The sequence below is a fragment of the Lipomyces tetrasporus genome (genome assembly GCF_029532465.1).
Source record: "Lipomyces tetrasporus strain NRRL Y-64009 chromosome Unknown POJ06scaffold_3, whole genome shotgun sequence".
NCBI classification, from domain to species: Eukaryota; Fungi; Ascomycota; class Lipomycetes; order Lipomycetales; family Lipomycetaceae; genus Lipomyces; species Lipomyces tetrasporus.
This window is the reverse complement of record NW_026611598.1, coordinates 867,437-885,460: the sequence shown is the minus strand read 5'-3', so window position 1 is coordinate 885,460 and position 18,024 is coordinate 867,437. Positions and strand designations below refer to the sequence as shown.

The 18,024-nt window shown below is 48.3% G+C and overlaps 6 protein-coding genes across 6 annotated transcripts; 3 read left to right on the top strand and 3 right to left on the bottom strand.

Annotated features, from left to right (window-relative positions):
• Positions 1-590: 590 nt before the first annotated feature.
• On the bottom strand, positions 591-3,339 carry POJ06DRAFT_220182 (OPT oligopeptide transporter protein-domain-containing protein; the record flags this gene model as incomplete). The annotated part of the gene is made up of 1 exon (XM_056185604.1): positions 591-3,339. One exon carries the CDS (start codon positions 3,337-3,339, stop codon positions 748-750), a length of 2,592 nt encoding a protein of 863 aa, XP_056045421.1. The 3' UTR covers positions 591-747.
• A 2,724-nt stretch (positions 3,340-6,063) lies between these two features.
• POJ06DRAFT_236611 (uncharacterized protein) lies at positions 6,064-7,302 on the bottom strand (the record flags this gene model as incomplete). The annotated part of the gene is made up of 2 exons (XM_056185908.1): positions 6,064-6,765; positions 6,823-7,302. The coding sequence occupies 2 exons, from the start codon at positions 7,300-7,302 to the stop codon at positions 6,064-6,066; spliced, it is 1,182 nt and encodes a 393-aa protein (XP_056045420.1).
• Positions 7,303-8,254: 952 nt separating this feature from the next.
• On the top strand, positions 8,255-8,590 carry POJ06DRAFT_266579 (uncharacterized protein; the record flags this gene model as incomplete). The annotated part of the gene is made up of 1 exon (XM_056189164.1): positions 8,255-8,590. The coding sequence occupies one exon, from the start codon at positions 8,255-8,257 to the stop codon at positions 8,588-8,590; it is 336 nt and encodes a 111-aa protein (XP_056045419.1).
• A 1,732-nt stretch (positions 8,591-10,322) lies between these two features.
• Positions 10,323-10,991, top strand: POJ06DRAFT_266578 (uncharacterized protein; the record flags this gene model as incomplete). The annotated part of the gene is made up of 1 exon (XM_056189163.1): positions 10,323-10,991. The coding sequence occupies one exon, from the start codon at positions 10,323-10,325 to the stop codon at positions 10,989-10,991; it is 669 nt and encodes a 222-aa protein (XP_056045418.1).
• A 3,158-nt stretch (positions 10,992-14,149) lies between these two features.
• On the top strand, positions 14,150-15,553 carry POJ06DRAFT_288798 (arsenic resistance protein ArsH; the record flags this gene model as incomplete). Its single annotated transcript, XM_056190306.1, has 5 exons — positions 14,150-14,331; positions 14,361-14,376; positions 14,412-14,455; positions 14,550-14,752; positions 14,805-15,553. 5 exons carry the CDS (start codon positions 14,150-14,152, stop codon positions 15,110-15,112), a joined length of 753 nt encoding a protein of 250 aa, XP_056045417.1. The 3' UTR covers positions 15,113-15,553.
• A 1,845-nt stretch (positions 15,554-17,398) lies between these two features.
• On the bottom strand, positions 17,399-17,983 carry POJ06DRAFT_266577 (Rhodanese-like domain-containing protein; the record flags this gene model as incomplete). The annotated part of the gene is made up of 3 exons (XM_056189162.1): positions 17,399-17,577; positions 17,642-17,756; positions 17,807-17,983. The coding sequence occupies 3 exons, from the start codon at positions 17,981-17,983 to the stop codon at positions 17,399-17,401; spliced, it is 471 nt and encodes a 156-aa protein (XP_056045416.1).
• Between the last annotated feature and the right edge of the window lie 41 nt (positions 17,984-18,024).

Here is an 18,024-nt window from a genome sequence, read left to right as displayed (position 1 = left end):
AAAGTAATTAATATACTGGAACTAGCGTTGGTGGCCATTAATGCTAAGTGGAAATATTTGAATAGTCGCGGACAGTTATGTTTGCAGTAACAATAAAAAATCGGGTATGTAGGAAACGAACGAATTAAATTGGCAAAATGGTGCTTCCAATCTATGCAGTCTGATGTTTGCAGTGAAACGACAGAGCTTTCGTCTGGTTGTATGCGCTTAAGTACAATTGAATTTATTCTGGAAAAATAGGTTTAGATCCAATCGTGATCCGCATAACTTAGTGACAGCCTTAATCCTAGTAAACTTCGCATGGGTTTGAGAACTCCCAGTAGTATGGATCATTGGGATCATTGGCAGGAGCGCGAAGAGCGTCTGTCGAGAAGGCAGCCAGTGTGAGCTTATTCCGAAAGTCGGTCAGTTTGAAACAAAGGCGTAAAGTACGTGCTAATACGGTAATACCGTCAAGCCGGGACTGAGTCGGACATACTCATTTGCAAGGCGGTAGAATAAGTTGTGAGTTTGAATCTAGGATGACAAGTTCCAAAAACAAAGAAGGTGCAGAACTATATGGGACATGCCGGGAGGTGGAAACAGTGAACTGCTTTTATTGTCTTTGTACAAATTTATTTTACAATCTTTCTACTATAACAACAGCGCTTCATTCACGAGCAAGTTGACCAATAACCGCTCGACAAAGTTCAGAATACCAACCACCCAAATACCATTAGGAATTCAAACAGATGCCGCGCCCACTCTCTACTGAAACTCTCCAATTTTCACGCCAAATCCACCCTCCGGAATGTCGTACAGGGATGCAGCTCTTTTGAAATCCACTCCCGCTGAAAACACTGTGTTGCCCCACCACTTCAGATTCGTCTTCGTGTACTGCAACGTCAAGAAGATAAATATTCCGCCAAACGCTGCGCCAGCGGACAAGCCCGCCGTCAGGAGATAGTTATACCTCACCCACCAGCCTAGATAATGTCGCTTGATATGCCACATGAACGCCCATCCGGCAAAAAGGCCAGGGGTGTAGTAGGAGAGGTTGTACGTCGAGCCCCATCTGCTGACGCCATTGAGGAATAGGACGGGGTGGGCGTATTTCAAATAGCGGGGGAAGTACATTCGCGCGAGCCAGCAAGGGAACGCGGCAACGAAGCCGATGAGGAAACAGTATTTGAGCGCGGGGTACAGAGCATTGAACATGCGCTCAGGACCGACAAGACCGAACATGATCGTGTCCGCATAAAGTGACCTTGGGAAGGTGCAAACGAATCTATCGGGTTGCGTCACGGCGCAGACGTTCGTAACCGAGGAAATGAGGAACTCGTTCGCGCCTATGGTCACAAACGTTTGGATCAAGGTGGCCAACATCTGTGCACGGAATAAAGCGCGTGGTGGGAGTTTGGCGTAGTGTCCCATCTTCAGGTCCGTGATGAAGTCCTCGGCTTGTTCGTCGATATTGTAACCATAGACTCGGCAGATCATGTTTGCCATAGCATTTCCGGGAAGTATATAACCGGTAATGATGACGGCAAGGTTACTCATCATGAGTTGGTAACCCGTCACGGCGTAAATTAAGGCGCTAGGCACGACCATTGCGATGCTGAGCAAAATAGTCACGGCAATGCCCCATACTGGCGTTTGGGTAGGATAGACAGTCACGGCAACGATACCAAACGCGAGGGAGATTACAAACACGACGGCGTACCACCAGTCCGGGACCTCAGGATACTTCTTCATGAGCATCGAGATGGGATCGTCAAAACTCGTCAGGTTGGACCGTTTGGGGTGTCGGATTGACAGCCACAGACCCTTTGCTGCTTGCCAGATGAGACGACGTTCGGTCAGAACAATGTAAGTGAAGCAGAGGGTGTAGATAGCGAAACCGGCACCAGTCGAAATCAGATTGCCAATAGAGATATATGGCGGAGAGTAGTTCAGATAACCTTCGACGTCGATCAGATTGTTGTTGAGAACACGCGAGATATTGTATTCCTCGCCGTTACTATCGAAGACATCGTTGGAGTTGATGGGGAGATAAGCGGTCCACTTATAGTTCGTCCAGTACATGCCAATGATGAGAAAAGCGCTGGCTAACATTCCAATATATCGATTCATCAGAGAGAAGAATGGCACGACAAGCGGAGAAGAATAGTTGATGACCGCCCAATCGAACGTGCTGATTGGGTTAAAGCCAAGCCCCAGAAAGGATCCCGTGATAATAGCCAAGTTTTTGTTTTGGGGCGCAATCCATGTCATCCAGTTGAATGTACTGATTGCCTTGAAAATGTATGTCGGAAAGAAGAAATAGAAAAACGAGGCAATGAGACAGACGAAGAAAAATTTATACTTGGTGATGCTCCATCCATAGACGGACGTCTTCTGCTCCGGCACAAGCAGCGCACGATTCAATGCCAAGGTTGGCAGAATAGTGGGCCACACGGCTTTTACTGGATAAATAACCCACTTGCGCAGCATTCCGGCTAGACCAAATCCAAAGAACAACGTCGAGAAGTTCATCAGAAAGATGAATCCAAAGTCGATGTACTTCATGCCGAAGAATATATCCAGCTTCATCGTCAGGACGTAGCCCATCCAATTCGAGGTGGTCGCAGCAATGTTCACCATGACTGTAGCGAGCATTTGCTCCTTGTGGGTCCAGGGCCCGGGGTTTATGCTATAACGCGTGCCACGGAAGTTGAAACCCCAGTCTGGAAGGTGTTCCGCAAGCTTGCCACATGGGTAGAGTAGAAGCTGGATAACAGTGGACTGAACTCGTAAGGTAGGTTGTCTCTGGTTGAAAAACGTGTTGACGAAGGAGCCGATGAGAACCCAGATGACTCCAAGAACGTATGCGCGGATGGTCTCGACAGGAATGGTTGGGTCATCAAAAGGGTCACAAACCGCGCGGACTTCAGGATAAGGAGAGTGGTACTTGATCATGGCTGCCTCGACCTTGACCTCAATCTCATAGCTGTCGGGATCCTCGTCGCGACCCTCTCCTGCAATCAATCCCTTAATTTTTGCAAGTGTCACGGCGGGGAAGTTGACATCATCGTCGTGGTAGTCGACTCCTTCCACAAGAATCTCAAGTCCTTGCTCAAGGGTCATTGATGCGACCTTCTCGTACATGAATTCGGCGACGGGATCAACAATGTTGGAAGTATCCTCCTCGCCATGGGTGTTCTTGTCCTTGATGCGATCGATGATTCTCAACTTGTTGTCGAGGGACTTTTCGGTAACATGAACGCCCTTCTCCGATCCATTTGAGCTTTCGGGAGACTTGACAACTGTTGTTTTCTCCTCTAGTTCCTCGGAGTACCTGGAAGCTGACTTGCGTACCATTATTTCTTAACGAGAGATTAATATATAGCCGGTACCAAAATACTACATATTAGAAGCTTACCAGTATTACCTGCAGTCGTAGACCTCCTAGAAGTGTGCCTAACCAATGTCGTTCCGGCCGTCAAGAGCGTGTGACAGCAAGTAGATATATATATGGTCCATAATGCGGACTGCAGTATTGGTCATGTGGACTTTGCCCACCCCCGGGTATCTCATGTTCGCGATAAGGAGCAATCATTCGCGTTGTATCATCGTGCCAAGTGTGACGGCTTCTGCATATTGCGCTTTGACGCCATGGTATTGTTGTGTAGAACCAACTGGCATGGAATACTACACTACGAAGCTGTTCACGTACGATTATCACCCAAACTCTTGGCTATCTGCGCGGGCCAATAGACGCTGGTCCGTGTCCAACTGAGGAAAACGGCTAGCTTCGTCGAGATAGTATGGTCAGCTAAATGGTTCTTCTCTGAACTCGAGCCGTGTCTCAAACTTCCCGTTCGATTTATTACGGCCGGGTGTGGAGACTGTCATCCGCGGTGGCATAGTCTGAGTCACCTCCACGAGCTCAGTCATTCTGTCCAACAATCGGATTTCGCGAAGCTCCTCTTAGCATGCTCTCTATTGAGTCATTAGGAGCCGAGACTATGCACCGCATGGGGTCAAAAGGGAGGCGGGAGGGACGGCTCGTATACGAGTGCCGTGTGCTGCAAGCGAGCAGATAGAGTTACCTGTCATTCCGGTTTGAGTTGTGAGGTGCAAAAGTTAACCGTGTGCAAGTTCTGCTTTTCCGCGCCACTGTGAAACTTCCCCGACGACACTGTTATCGAGCACGATATGGTGGCATCTTGGCATTGGGTTGGCGTGAGCGATAAGGTGCAGCTGCTGCAGTGCCGCTATCTACACTGTCGCTTAGACCACAAGCAGTGCGGGTGGATGTGGACGTTAAACAAACCCTTGCCCTTACCTTAATTACTACTGATAAGGGCATGTCAATTTAATTGCAGCTTGCCCAATAAATGAATATATGGCGTTAACGGCCTGCGTTTAATAGGTCCCCGGACCACTGCTGAGTGCTGACCTCCTAACTGAAGCCACGTGCAGGGTGCTGCTATGCGGTTAGTTTAGCATAGCTTTAAAATTAGCATTTTTCTGAAAAAAGCTTTACGTCATGTATGCTGACACTTGTCCGCGCGTCTGTGAGGATTTGGATCTTTACTCGTCCAATACCACAGTGTCCTAAGGTGTGTCTTTGACAATATAGTGTGGCCCGACCGAACCTATTGCGCAGGGCAGACGGGCACGGACGAGCACAGACCGGCCATGCAAGCCAAGACGAAACGAGATCGTCAGTCAGCCACAACCATGTCAGCCCGGCCGTCGACCACTATTCCTCAAACACAGTGGCAAACCTAGGCAAACCTATTTATTATCGGACCCAGACAAGATGTGGAGCACTTAGGCGCCTTCCATAGTCGAAAATCAGTCTACCTACAATGACATGAACCATGCATACATCTCATGGGTAAAGACGAAGCCGTATAGTAGACTCTATGGTACAAATTTTTTAACAAATGAGTTCAGCATGCGATAGTTGCATAGCTTTTGGTTGCTGGTTCGTTTGCCATGATTGGTATGACAATATCGTCCATCCGATGCGCGCTCCCTCCGCCAAGCTTCGCAGAGTACTAGTTCAGAGCCGGCCCGTGAAGGCACCCGCACCATAAGATATATTGGGCTAAGGTCTCGCCGAGACGAGATAAGGACAGCGGCCGTCGGATAACGCCAGCGCAAATTATCGTGGCACAGCATCCCGCCCTTGTCACAGGTCCGGAATGCCAGTCGGAGGAGCTATCTAATGATGAAAAGGAAGCAACAGTCGTCGAACGAAAGAGAAATTCTGTTTGGAACGGCCGTTGAGTTTGAGATGCACGCAACGGAATGAGGTTGCGAGTACCAGACCGCGTCGTCATCTACAGCGACGTCAGAAACATTTGACGCCGAGAATTTGCTCAATCATTGACCAAGACACCGAAGCCCCACAGTGCGAATGATTGTTTTACGGTCTTGCAATTTCGATCGGTTTGATTCGCTACCACGCGTAAGCCTCCCACGTGCCCAGACGAAGCTCGTAAACCATCTCGCAATCAGCATGGGCGTTATCTCGTATTACAGTGTAGAAAGATAGTGCGACAAGCAGATTCGCTCTTATCACAACTGCATCCTCGTTCCTCGTCATAATGCTGCTCCGGTCCTCCCTGTCTGCTTACTCGGCGCCGCGCTTAGGATAATTGAAGTCTGTTATGCGGCTAGTCTCGAAAATCCTGCAATTATAATAACATCGGATTCAGTGTCATCTGATCAGTTCCTACTGATAGGCATGATTCGGGGTTTACGCGTAGTATTGTCAAAACTAATGCGGTGTCCAAAGTAGAATGCGTGTAGGAATAGAAGCAACCAAACTAGAAACAACACGGTTGTAAATGCAATATATTTACCTCCAACCAGACATCTGCGGGGCACTTGTGCGATTTCTCAATGGCAAGTCAGACCTGATCAACTTTATTGTCTCTCGCCGACTGAGCCCAAACAACGCTACTTCACGTGCTACAGCAGGCAGCAGAACCGCATAGTATAACTGTTGGGTCTATATTTAGGACTACTATTGCAAGCATCTCATGTGAATTGGGCGCCAGAAACTGACCACACGATCGGTAGTACTGATCAGGTCGGGTCCCTGACAGAGTTTGTTGAATCACTCGCATCCTGAGCCTGCCTTTGTTTGTTCCTGCTGTCAGTAAGTGATGACTCATCCCACTGACTCTCTTGCAATCTGTTTAGGGCCATTTTGAGTGCAAAACCCGAGATTCGTGCATCGGAGGCCTCGTCAATCACGTACCCATCATTATAGTTCTCTTCCTCCCTCAGTATTTTACTAATTATTTCACCTACCCCGCTCATGCGAAGAACCCTACCTATCGCCAAATGAATGTTGAATAGCTCCCCGTCAGGCAAATCAATTGTCAAACCCAAAGGTCCATGGCCAAATATTACCTCTTCTCCATTTTGACAAACGCCGATATTGCCCAGTGCAGCTCGTGGGATCAATTTACGTAGCCAAAACTTTCCGTTCAAGTGTTCAACACCAATAACAAATTCATCAAATAGTGTGTGAGTGAAGTGATCGGTACAGAACATATTCCTAGGACTGTTTATTGTCAGGCTTTCCAGCTTAGTCTTCCCATTAGTACCGGCAAACATGGACAGCAAACTTTGCATTCTCGAATAATTTGACACTAGTAAATGCATAATGTAGGCAACTTCAAGGATATCTACCCTACCGAGTCCAGATTGTCGTAGATCTTTGGGTGCAGATCTGTCAATTGCCCTGCCAACCGGGGAAACAACACCATCCCTTTCAAGTATCTAGTCATGCGGATTGTTAGCTAAAACCTCATAATGCTAAATTAGTAGCAGACTCACTCGAGACCTAAGACTTGATGCTCCAGCTGAGGATGACATGCGCGAAGAGCTCAAAGATTCCGGAAATGCCCCGTCGCGTCTAATCGGAAACAGCATATGCTCAAATATCGATCCTACCCATTCCACCATTATCTCCCTTAGCCTTTCTGAGCTAGAGAACCGAACAGCCGCAGCCTGCCATGTACCACCATCCGCCGGAGCAATTCTACCAATAGCGCTGCTAACTTTGCAAAGCGACGAAACACTCTCAGCGACTATGACCTTTTTCACTGAGTCCACTTGACTGCCAGATTTGACAAGAGATTTCCACAGATCGTCTGCTATGGAATCGGGGCAGCGGCCTTCGTAAAGAAGTGCTAAAGTAAGACATCGGCCGTCATACTGGTGATTGCCGGCGCGGATATGAAACCGGCCATCAGTGTCGTCCGGCAGCGGCATGCAAATGATCCTGAGAGCCTCCAATAACGGTTTATAGTCCATAATAATCTCGTAGTCCTTGCAAAGAGGAAGCAATCCTGAGACACTAGAAGCACGTTGAAATTAGTTGAATTTGGGAATATTTTTCGAGGGAATTGTCGATTAACCCTTGTGGGGATGGGTTAGGGGAATGCCAGCAGGAGCTCGTCCTACGTTTTTGATTAGTCTACACAAGTCCTGAGACGCGATGACTCTAAATTCCAATTATAGGTCTGCCCTGGCAACTGGTGCTTCCAATATTCAAATGGCCGACGATGAGCTCATGAAGGTCCAATGGATATAACAAGTTAGTGAGCGAAAAGGGATTCTTACTTGGGAATTTGGCGCAACAATTCCACGTACGTAACTTGGCCAGCTAAAGCTGTCCAATGTGACGACGTCTAATCGCCAAAAGAAGAGCTGCGGTCAAATTGGTCGCAGAATATTACGATCCAAGTGACAATGAATGCCTGTTGGGACATGGCGGCCGCGGGCGTACGTCTTGAGTGCTTCGAATCTTAGGTTTGTCGAGTGCCCCGTCGCGTCGTGCGTTGTATTCGATTAGCGCACGCAAATATCGCCAAACTGATCTGGCAATCTCGACCTCCTCCTGCTCGGTCGTGAGATGCTCGTTAACCCAAATATTTTCTTTTATTTTAGACGGATTTTTATTTGTATTTTTAATATTTATTTTAACTGTTTCTTACCCCTCTCTGTCCTGTCCGTCTCTCCTCTATCTTCTCCCACATCTGACTCCTGTAGTAATCCATTATTGAATCGACGCTGTCGATTGTCTCTGGCTGCGCCAGCTCACTGTTCAGATCATGGATGACTTCAATTCGTCTGACATCGAGTTCGAACTAGCTGTGAGAAAGAAGTCGAGAAGGAAGCCGCGTCGTGCTGGCACAAATTATCGAAGCTTCTGAGGTTGATCGATTGACATCAATGCGCACTGGCAAGCAGTTGCAATTCGGACATGGTGCGCCCAGCACGAGGGCTCAGCAGCAGGAGGTTCAATGCATTCCGCACACACTCTCTCAAGCAGTCGTTGAGCGTACCCTTCAATGGGGACGACGTTTTGGGCTTCTTCGACAGCCCTATCGGAAAGTTACGTCCCGACTGCAGCAGTAAATCTGCTGTTAACGACGACATCGTGATCCATGCGTTCCGCATCATCGCCAATTGCGAGATTTTCGCGTACCCAAGAGCTCTGGCTATGAGCTCACGAAACATGACGGCAGCGGCCTACAGACGTTCATGGACGATGCTGTCAGAGACAACCGACTCACGAGAGGCTTACGGAATCGACTAGTCTGCTTGAATGTCATGATTGTCTCACGCATGGGAAGAGTTTGGGTTGACTATAATCATAACCATTCTCGTGGAATTGGGACATTACTCTCGCCAGACCATGTCTGTTGTCCTTGTTGCGAGCCTCGAATACCGCGCCGGAGAAGCATCTCGATCAAAATGCTACGAAGGAATGGAATGCCTACAGTACAGGGATGTGGAGCTGCTACTGGAGGGCGTAGCAAAATTGAGAATTTACTGCGCTTCACAATTGAGTTCACCAAGGCAGAAACGCGTTGATTTGTATCTCCGACCCTTGGATAATCCTCAATACTGACACTTGTGTACGGTCTCCCTCCTCATGATTCACACTCTTCGTCGAAGTTCTCGAACACGCCGCAAACACGGTGAATGGGAGGGTTGTCCGGACGTTTCCTGACCGCCAAGTATTGTACCGCCTTTTATTGCACTGGAGTCAAGGAGTGTGAACCCGAAAATCCAGCGGCCACCGAGCAGCTTCTCGATTCTGTGGGCCAGATGGGGGTCCTTATTCGGGTGTATAAGCATGCTACTCGACGGGGCCAGGTGCAGCGCATCTGCCCCAAGCAAGAGCACTCGGACTCACGACCAATGAGATTCGCCAGACACTTGGCCATGCCAACATCGCCTTCTAGCGGGCTTCGCCGCAGCATATGCGGGTAGCCCCCGCGGGAGTTTTAAATGATCGAGCAAAAGGTGAATTTGTGCATCGCTAGGACTAAATTTTAGCGGGTGGTCGGCCCTGGAGTTCATTAAGAGGCTGGTCACTGAAGATTCGAGACTGGCAAGACCGCAACGTTGCCGCTCTAAGAGGATCGGATCATCGGAACTCCCTGACATGACCACCAGTGCCATGAGCACTATCTGCGCAAGGTGTCGTTGAGTTAAGGATTTCCGGTTAGAGATATGACTTGCGATCTATCATTTGTGATTTTGTGAATTTGGGTTTGTGTGATTGGTGCTTAATGTGGTTTGTGTTGTGGGTTGGTTGCGAGATGTGAGTTGTCTACGTGATTTGTTATTTGTCGTTTTACGATATATGATACGTTCGTTCTATCGCTCTTTACCTTGATTGTTGTCTTTTTTTGTGGTCTATGATATGCTTACTCGTCAGTCTTTGCCCCTGTACACGTTTGGTTGTAGGCAGGACCTGGGAACATAAATAGAGGGGTTTGTTCCTCGTTTCCCAGGCCGAGTACACAGACTTGAATTAAGGAATACATATCGTTTAGCTTTTAGTCCAGTCTAGTCTTAGTCCAGTCCAGCCCTAGTCAACTCGAGTACCGTTACACAGTGAGACGGCGCGCTCAGAATAACGTTCCACCTTTCATCAAGACCGCAAAGCCAGACACAACGAAGAGGAGCAGTGCAAGCAAGACCGAAACCGCTCCGTTGGTCCAGAAGTCTGCAAGTGAGGTGAACGTGATCTCAATTCTTGTCGGGTCACATTAAGAACAACCAGTAGGGAAGGAAATCGCAGGCGCTGGGTCAAATATATCTCTTCATTCTGGCAATCCGAGTGTGATGGAACAATAGCTCGGGACATTGTCTTGTGTTGCGTTTGTCTTGTGGTTGTCTTGCGCTTGTGTGCTCTGGAGCTCTCGGACGCGCCCGCACTCAGTCGACATCTCAGGACCTATCATGGTCGAGCGGTGCGTCCGGGAAAGGCTGGAAAGCCCAGACGCGATGGCCAGCCAGCCGACCGCGCCGAGTACATGCGCCGCAAGTATCTCGAGAAGAAGGCGCGGAAGGAGACTCCTCGCGGTGCTGCCGGTTCGAGGACTGCTGCCGGCCCCGTCGACGCGGCCCGGCAGATCGTGGAGTCTGCAATACTTTCGGACCAGTATAAACTGGACGTGTTGCAGATGGGCATCTTACCCCTCCGTGATCTTGCTGAGCTCTCGCGCAGTTCCTGGCGGACGAGTGAGGTACCAACGCTGCCGCAGTCTGCAGTTGATGAGGTCCCGTCGGTGGCGAGGTTCTTGAGTAGCAGCCGGGAGTATAGAAAGATAAAACTGGACCAATCCAAGAACCAACCCTGGCTGCCGCTCAGAATCGACGCTGCCGACTTGGTCCCGGCCTGGTCGAATCGAGAAGAATGGGTCGAGGAAGTTATGGCCTGCTTGGAGGATTTCACGGTATCAAACCTGCTCGAGAGAGTGGTCATGAGGAGGTGTGTGCCTCCAAACGTGCTGCTAGCGTTTGAGCCGTTCGTGATCTTCGACCGAGTATGGTCGCGCGAAACCTGGGGGGTCGTCAAGGACGAATTTCGGACTAACGTCCGGGAATACTTTCCTTCCGTTTGTCTTGTGCTTGTCTTGCGCTTGTCTTGTCTTTTATTGTCTTGTGCTTGTCTTGCGTTTGTCATGTGTTTTACATTGTAATAATTGTTCTTGGTTGCCCTTGTTTGTCCCCGCTGGTCTGGCGGATATATTAAAGGAGGGGTTTGTCCTCGCCGTCAGACCAAGGGAAAAGATCTTGTCTTCCAGTAATATAATCTTGTCCCGCGCCTTGCCCAGTGCCTTGTCCAGAAGTGTCGTCCAGCCCTTGTCCAGCCTAGCCCTGTTGTTGTGATAAAGAATTACAAATTAGGAATAGCCTATGCATTGTATAGAGTTTGTTGTATAAAGTTTGATAAGGACAAAGGTCCGAGGGGTCGAGGGGACAAAACTATAAAATGGGCTGCATGTATCTATAGAGCAATGTAGATAACGCCAACAATCCTTCTGCCCCAATTACAATACCTGTGACACCGAGCAAGAGTGCAGTCAGAGTGATCGACCCGCGACTGCTTGACGGAGAAGACGCTCTCAATAGAGTAGGTGTAGATGTAGGTGTAGATACCAACGAAATCGAACCGCCTCAATTCGCAACTCTTTTTGAAAGCCACTTAGCATAGCAACGATCGACAACAGATAGACTTCGACAGTGCGGCGACGTTGTTCGAGGAGCAGCGCATGGGATCAGTCTCTACAGACAAAAGTGCAAATCTCTGCATCCGAGTTTGGGTCCGCATATGCGAGTTCAGAGATTGTCTCCCACCACAGTTTTGCAAGCACGTGGCCCAACTACCTGAACGGGAAGACGCCATTCGCGGAATGTCAGGATATGACCGAAAGGTTAGCGTCTCGACAGCGTGTAAGCTCATTACAAGTACAATACGTTTAGTAAGGTGCGCTATCTTTCAGACGAAGAACCCATAGGACTACTCCGACTTGGAGGACGTCGTCGCCCCGGTTTATGACACGGAAGGTATCGGACAGCACTCTGTGAGAGGGAATTCGCGAGACGACCCCACACCGAATTCCATGCAGCAAGACGCCGATGTGTCGGTACCGCCATATCAGACGGGACATTATTACCGAGCATGAACACATCTGTAACGAGACTCTTGTTGCAAAGGCCATCCCGAAAACGAAGCGGGTGCCAAATTCAGCTGCGATTGCGACGGATGCTCTGAGGCCTTTGCGAACAAGAACGAGCTCCTTATGCACATCGGAGAGGTTCACAAGTTCGAGCCAAAGACGTGTCGCGGCTGCGATCCCGGCAAGGTCTACACGAGACTGTCAACTTACAATCTTTGCGAAGGAGAAAGCGGGCTGTCAGGGCCTAGGGCGAGCGATGCGATAGCTGTCATAAGTGTTGAAATATATGACTATATTAAAGCACACACAAAACGAACACTCATTAACTACAGGTTCCTATGACCTCTATATATACTTGGGACCTTGTCTTGTGGAACCTTCTAGACATACCATTGGAATCTTCCTGACATTCCATGAATACCCAATTGCGTCATCGTTACACATTGCTAGAATATTCCGCAATCGATCGTAGGCTAGAGTGTTCTACACATTTCCACAATAAGCCGCATCGGGGCCTCGCCGGAATTCTGGTTTTGTTTCGGCTTCCTGGCTCAGGACACTCTCTTCTCGTGTTCCTGTTCCTTTTCGCTTTCCGTTCTTTCCCACGTTCCTTCCCGCACCCCGTTATCCGATCTTTTCATTCTCGCGTGGCTTGCCTGTAGAGTATGGGTTTCTATAAAGGATCCCATATCTCCCTTGTTGTAGATTTTGTTCTTTAGTTAATCGGATTTTGTTTTGTGCCTGATATCTTGACCAAGTCCAGAGCCCCTGTGTAACAATAGCCTGGTGCCCTGCCATGCAGAGTACGCTGCATGGCATGAGATGCGCGCATAGCACGCGCTTGTTTTATGCAAATACGATTGTTTTATATGTAGTACGCTTGTTTTTGTCCTTGCCGTACCTTAGAGCACGTATTATGCATAGAATAAGGATCTGGTAGTTACAAATGGAATGACTCGTCCTCGCTACCAGACCAGTCAAGAAGTCTTGTATTCTCGGAATATATTCTTGTACCATGATCTTAGTCCAGTCCAGTCCTAGTCCAGTCCAGTCCTAGTCCAGTCCAGTCCTAGTCCAGTCCAGTCCAGCCCTGTTACACGGGTGCAAACTTCAGCGTGGTTGCGGCGGATGCTTTAGGGCTTTACGACAAGGAAGAATTTCCTTACCCTCATCAGATTCACTCATGAATTCGAGCAAAAGCCATGTCCTCACTGTGATCTCAAATGGTCTACGCCACACGAGTCGAGCTACAAAAAGGTCATGTACACGTACCATAGTGGCAGGTGACCGACAGAGTGTCGCTATCCACACCGTGAGGATGCCAAGCAGTACAATTTCCTCAAATACTTACAGTAAGCAAGTCAGATAGCGCATGGAATTAAGACAAAGGTCCAGCGACCGCTGTATTTACCCGCAGTAGGTAACAAAGCTAAAGAAACTGAAGACCATGTGGAAGAGTAACCTTGCTATGATATATATTTCTATGATATATAGCTATACAAAACGAGTAAAATTTCCCAGTTCCCTATGCCCTCCCGTGACCTGTTTGCTTACCCCAATGTAATAAACATGGCAACTCGTGCTTCGGTGCGCGTCGTTCCCCGTGAAGTTAAACCGGTTAAACCTTCGCAATCACTATTCGTGTAAGATTAACTGTCCGAGCCCGCTGGAAATCCGACAGAACTGCCGCCACAAGCCTGCACTCTTACGTCGAACCACGGACTAATCAATTGCAATCGGAAATTCAAAGTCCAAATAACTATAAGAGTTATTATCCTATCCATGCTCGGTCGAAAACAGACAGTTTTGAATGAGTGTTCTCATGTCCCATCAAAGAACCAAACCCTTGAGTGACAATCCGCGGCAGATAGAATTAGCATTTGGCTTCCCCTGAACGGCGGCGACCCCTGACCGTGGCCGATGACATCCGTGGGCCGGCAAATGACAATTGCCGCTAATGGGTCGCATCACAGTGTCCGGCCACCAACCAATCAGTAGAGACAAGGATGAAATTTGCCATGTTACTGTATTTGTGTAAATAAACACCCGTCCACTGCGTCGCGTTACGAGGTCTCACGGTCGCCGGGAGTACTAATGTCAGAATCTCTCAGCGTGCGCTTGCACTTCGGCTCCCAAATCAGCATTGCTCCATCTCGTTTCGCTATCAATTCAGCACCATGGCAGCAAACCCGATTGGAATACTCACGTCAAATAGTGACCTGAATAATACAAGTGCAACTCGTGAGGTCGTGGAGATTGCACCTGATTTGACGTATATTGGGCGCACACTTGCAATCCCTGCTGTGGAAGACGACTCAGATATTCGGAGCACATACAGACCATTTCTTTTGGACGACAAGTTTGCCCATTCGCGCAGCTTGAGCTAAGCACGGCCATGAAGATGGTGGAAGAGGAGCTGAAGTGGACTCAGGGAGATAGTTGAAGGTCTTAGTGTTGTATGGAAGTAACTACGAGAAACCGGTGTGTGTATTTCTTCGAGGTTTAAACCAAGGCAAATACGGCCGCGGCATTAGATCTCAGAGAGCATGCGAAATCCCTAACGTTGACATTGGGTAGGTCATATTCTCGTCTTGTCGCATTCGAAGCTGCACGCTTATTATTCAGACTTGGTTGCGACGTGAGGGTTTTCAATCCTGCGGGCCTGCCTGTCAAGGACGACGTGCAGCACAACCACCCGAAGGTTCAAGAGCTCAGATATCTGAGCAGATGGAGCGACGGGCATATTTGGGTCTCTCCAGAACAGCATGGGAATCTTGTGCGTTATCTACTTTCTATTGATTTGAACGAGTTACTGACCCTTGTTTCTTCTAGACTGCAGCCTTCAAAACCAAATCGACTGGATTCCGCTGAGCACCGGCAGCATCCGGCCCACTCAAGGCCGCACTCTGGCAATCGCCCAAGTTTCTGGTGGATCCCAATCGTTCAACACAGTCAACTCACTTCGAATACTAGGTCGCTGGATGCAGATGTTTACTATCCCAAATCAGAGTTCCATCCCAAAAGCCTACACGCCATTCACCGACGCCCATGCCACAGAAGGTGGTAGCAGGCTCATGCCCAGTGGAAACAGGGATCGACTCGTGGATTGCATGGAGGAATTCGTTAAATACACATCATAATCAGACCCCATTTCGACCTTTTCGCCGACCGCTTTAGCGAACGTGCTGAGCGTATGGAGAAAATGCAACATGAGGAACAGCGACGGAAGGAACTAGAGGCGTCCGGGGCTAGTGATGGCAACGTGAGACTTACGAATGAAAGGGATTTTGTCAATGGAGTCGATGTCGGTAGCGTTCAAATCTGGTATACAATGAGGAAGTTTTTGGATCCATTTTATCGGCTGCAAATCGAACAAGAATGTGTTCTCGTATGGCTTGAGCAACTAGAAAGATTATAGAGGCAACTGGCAACGAATCCTTGAGTGCTGGCTCGACTCTGAATCATCGCTAAAGGGCTTTATATTAATCGCAATGCAATATTCGTTTGCAAACATCCGTCATGTCGGGCAAGTAGAGATAGGATATCGACAGCCACGGCCTCTATTGACCCAGGTGCTTTCTACTTTTGTTCATAATTATTAAGATATAGGATGTCGTGGAAGTATATACTAGCAGAACTGCCCTCTTGAGAGCCATTAGTGCCGGCGGAGACGGTGTCAGATTTTAACCGATAGTTTAATGATGACTTCTTCATGCAGCTCGAAGATGAGGAATTCAAATTAAGCTAAGTCTTTCGGGAGCATCCAAATTGTTGATTCAAGGTCATCCAGAATGATGGCCGAATCAAAATCACTAGTAGACTTTGACTAGATGATCAGAGCGATTCCATCACCAGGCTGGATCTAGAAGACTCTTACATAATATAAGACGCAAATCTGAGTAGGTAGTCCCCGGGTGGCTGATCGAGAACTCCAACGTGCTCAAGCTTTCCCTCATGTGGCATTATGTTCGTGCGATAAATGAGCGAATGGTAGCGGTGTTGTTAGTGGACCTTGACATCCCGAAGTTTCCGGCGCCACAACATCCATTTGTCCGGCCGGGAATTGAGACGGCAATTCACCACTCCACGACCTTGGTGGCAGCAGTATGGCAAGAAAGAACCATCCAATGTGTCATGTCCGATTTCATTGCTGCGTATCTCACTGTATCCAAACTCTCGCTCTAGCATTATATCCCATTGTTTAAGCCACCCATACTGTCATTGGCCATCACGATCCCTTCCGTTTTAATTACAGTGGCGTATTGGAAGTGTTATAGAAACTACCCCAGAATGGCTCGCAAGGAAGTATTGTGGAAGACACATGTAACTTCTATCGCAGTCGAGAAATCGTGATTTTCCAACGCTGCATCTACCAACTACGTCGTCGCCTTCCAACTTTCCGCAGTTATCACCTATTTGAAACTTATCGTCGTCTTCTGTTGTGTCCTTGCTGAAAGTCCTTCTGGTCCCTGCTGCAAACTCTCTACCTTACCACTTTCTCACAAATAAACGAACATTCCCCCCCTATTCCTCAGGATTTGAAAGGTTATTTACCTGTGGGTTGGGCGGGAAGTTGAAGAAAAGAATTGACGAAGATAACAGTGTTAGTAAGCAGTAATGTGAGCTGTTTCTAGTGACAGGACCAGCAGTAATGGACTATTATTAACGATGAGGTAAAAAGAACTAATTGATAGCGCATTCAAAATATGTTGAGAATTTTTCGTTTAAAGATTACAAAGTACCAACGATAACCTAGGTCAGACAGAGTTCCGGGAGGAGCACTGTAGTAGTAGCACGTTAGGGTTAAAAATCGCCGCACTATTCGTTCGTTAATATCACTATTTACTGCATCTGTATCTACGAGACATCAGTCAATTGCGCAACTAGAAGTAATGACATAGTATTGAATGATGATCTTTTCAATTTCCGGCATATTTCGCCACGCCCGCCCTATCGCTAGCTACCTTCTGAGATGACCATGACAAGCATGAGCAACATTATAATATAGTATTTCATTTACACGACTCTAGTAATCATCGTAGCAGAGTCCCAATCAAAATATCTGGAAGCAATAGAGTTGGAAGTCGATTTCCAAGCATATGCCCGAGGGCTCGCCAATTAAATTACAACGACATATCATTTGAGCAATGTACACGCAAAATGCTAGACTTCTGACGGGAGGAATAGAAATTCTCCGAGCCGTTACGGACGTTTGCGTAATGGTACCGAAAAGTGATATTGGAGAACGGCTGAGCTATGTACACAGTTTCCGCTGAAAATGCGGACAGCTTCACACCGTTTGAAGAATCCGCATTGCGATCGTGCTTTGTCTTGACCTGAGCGTAGGATACTTGCATAATATTAACTTGCCGAGGGCTGATATCGATAGCATATGCTTGTCCATCCGCGCTGCTGACTGGCAACTGTTATGGTGACCAAGCGGACGCGTCATACTCATCCATTAGCCGAGTGTACTCTTGGCCAGCAGTCGCCCACCCCTTAATGCCACCCTCCAACACGAGACTCTCCAGCAACAAATCGTTCTGTTCCTTGAGGTAGTCTGCAAACCAACCGGCTGCGCGTGTGCCTCGACCACGAGACGAACCTGTAGTTGAATATTAGCAGATTAGCTTGCCGGTCTTGCTCAATAGCCAATGAGCATAACTTACCGCAGTACCATACTACTTTTGGCACTTTTGCCGCCGCTAGGAGAGAGTACAGCACCGGAATGGTTGGATATAGGCTCTGAGCCGGAAGGTTGATGGAGCCACGAATGGTACCGCCCTTAGATCGGTAGTTAGCAAGACCCGTCGTCGACGTCCAGAGCTACATACGTCGTGGTCAGTCCGACGCAAGTCGACGAGGACAAAGTCTCTACCGGGCTTTTTGAGGTCTCGAAACAAGTGAAGCAGCTCCAGTCGTGAGATCGTCGCCGCCTCGGTTCTTGGCTCAGGGTAACCAACGTACCAAGGGGCTTCTGTCCGCGTTACCGTCTTGGTAGGGTCATTCATAGTGCCACGGTGGAGTGAACATCGATGAATTGGACAAGAAA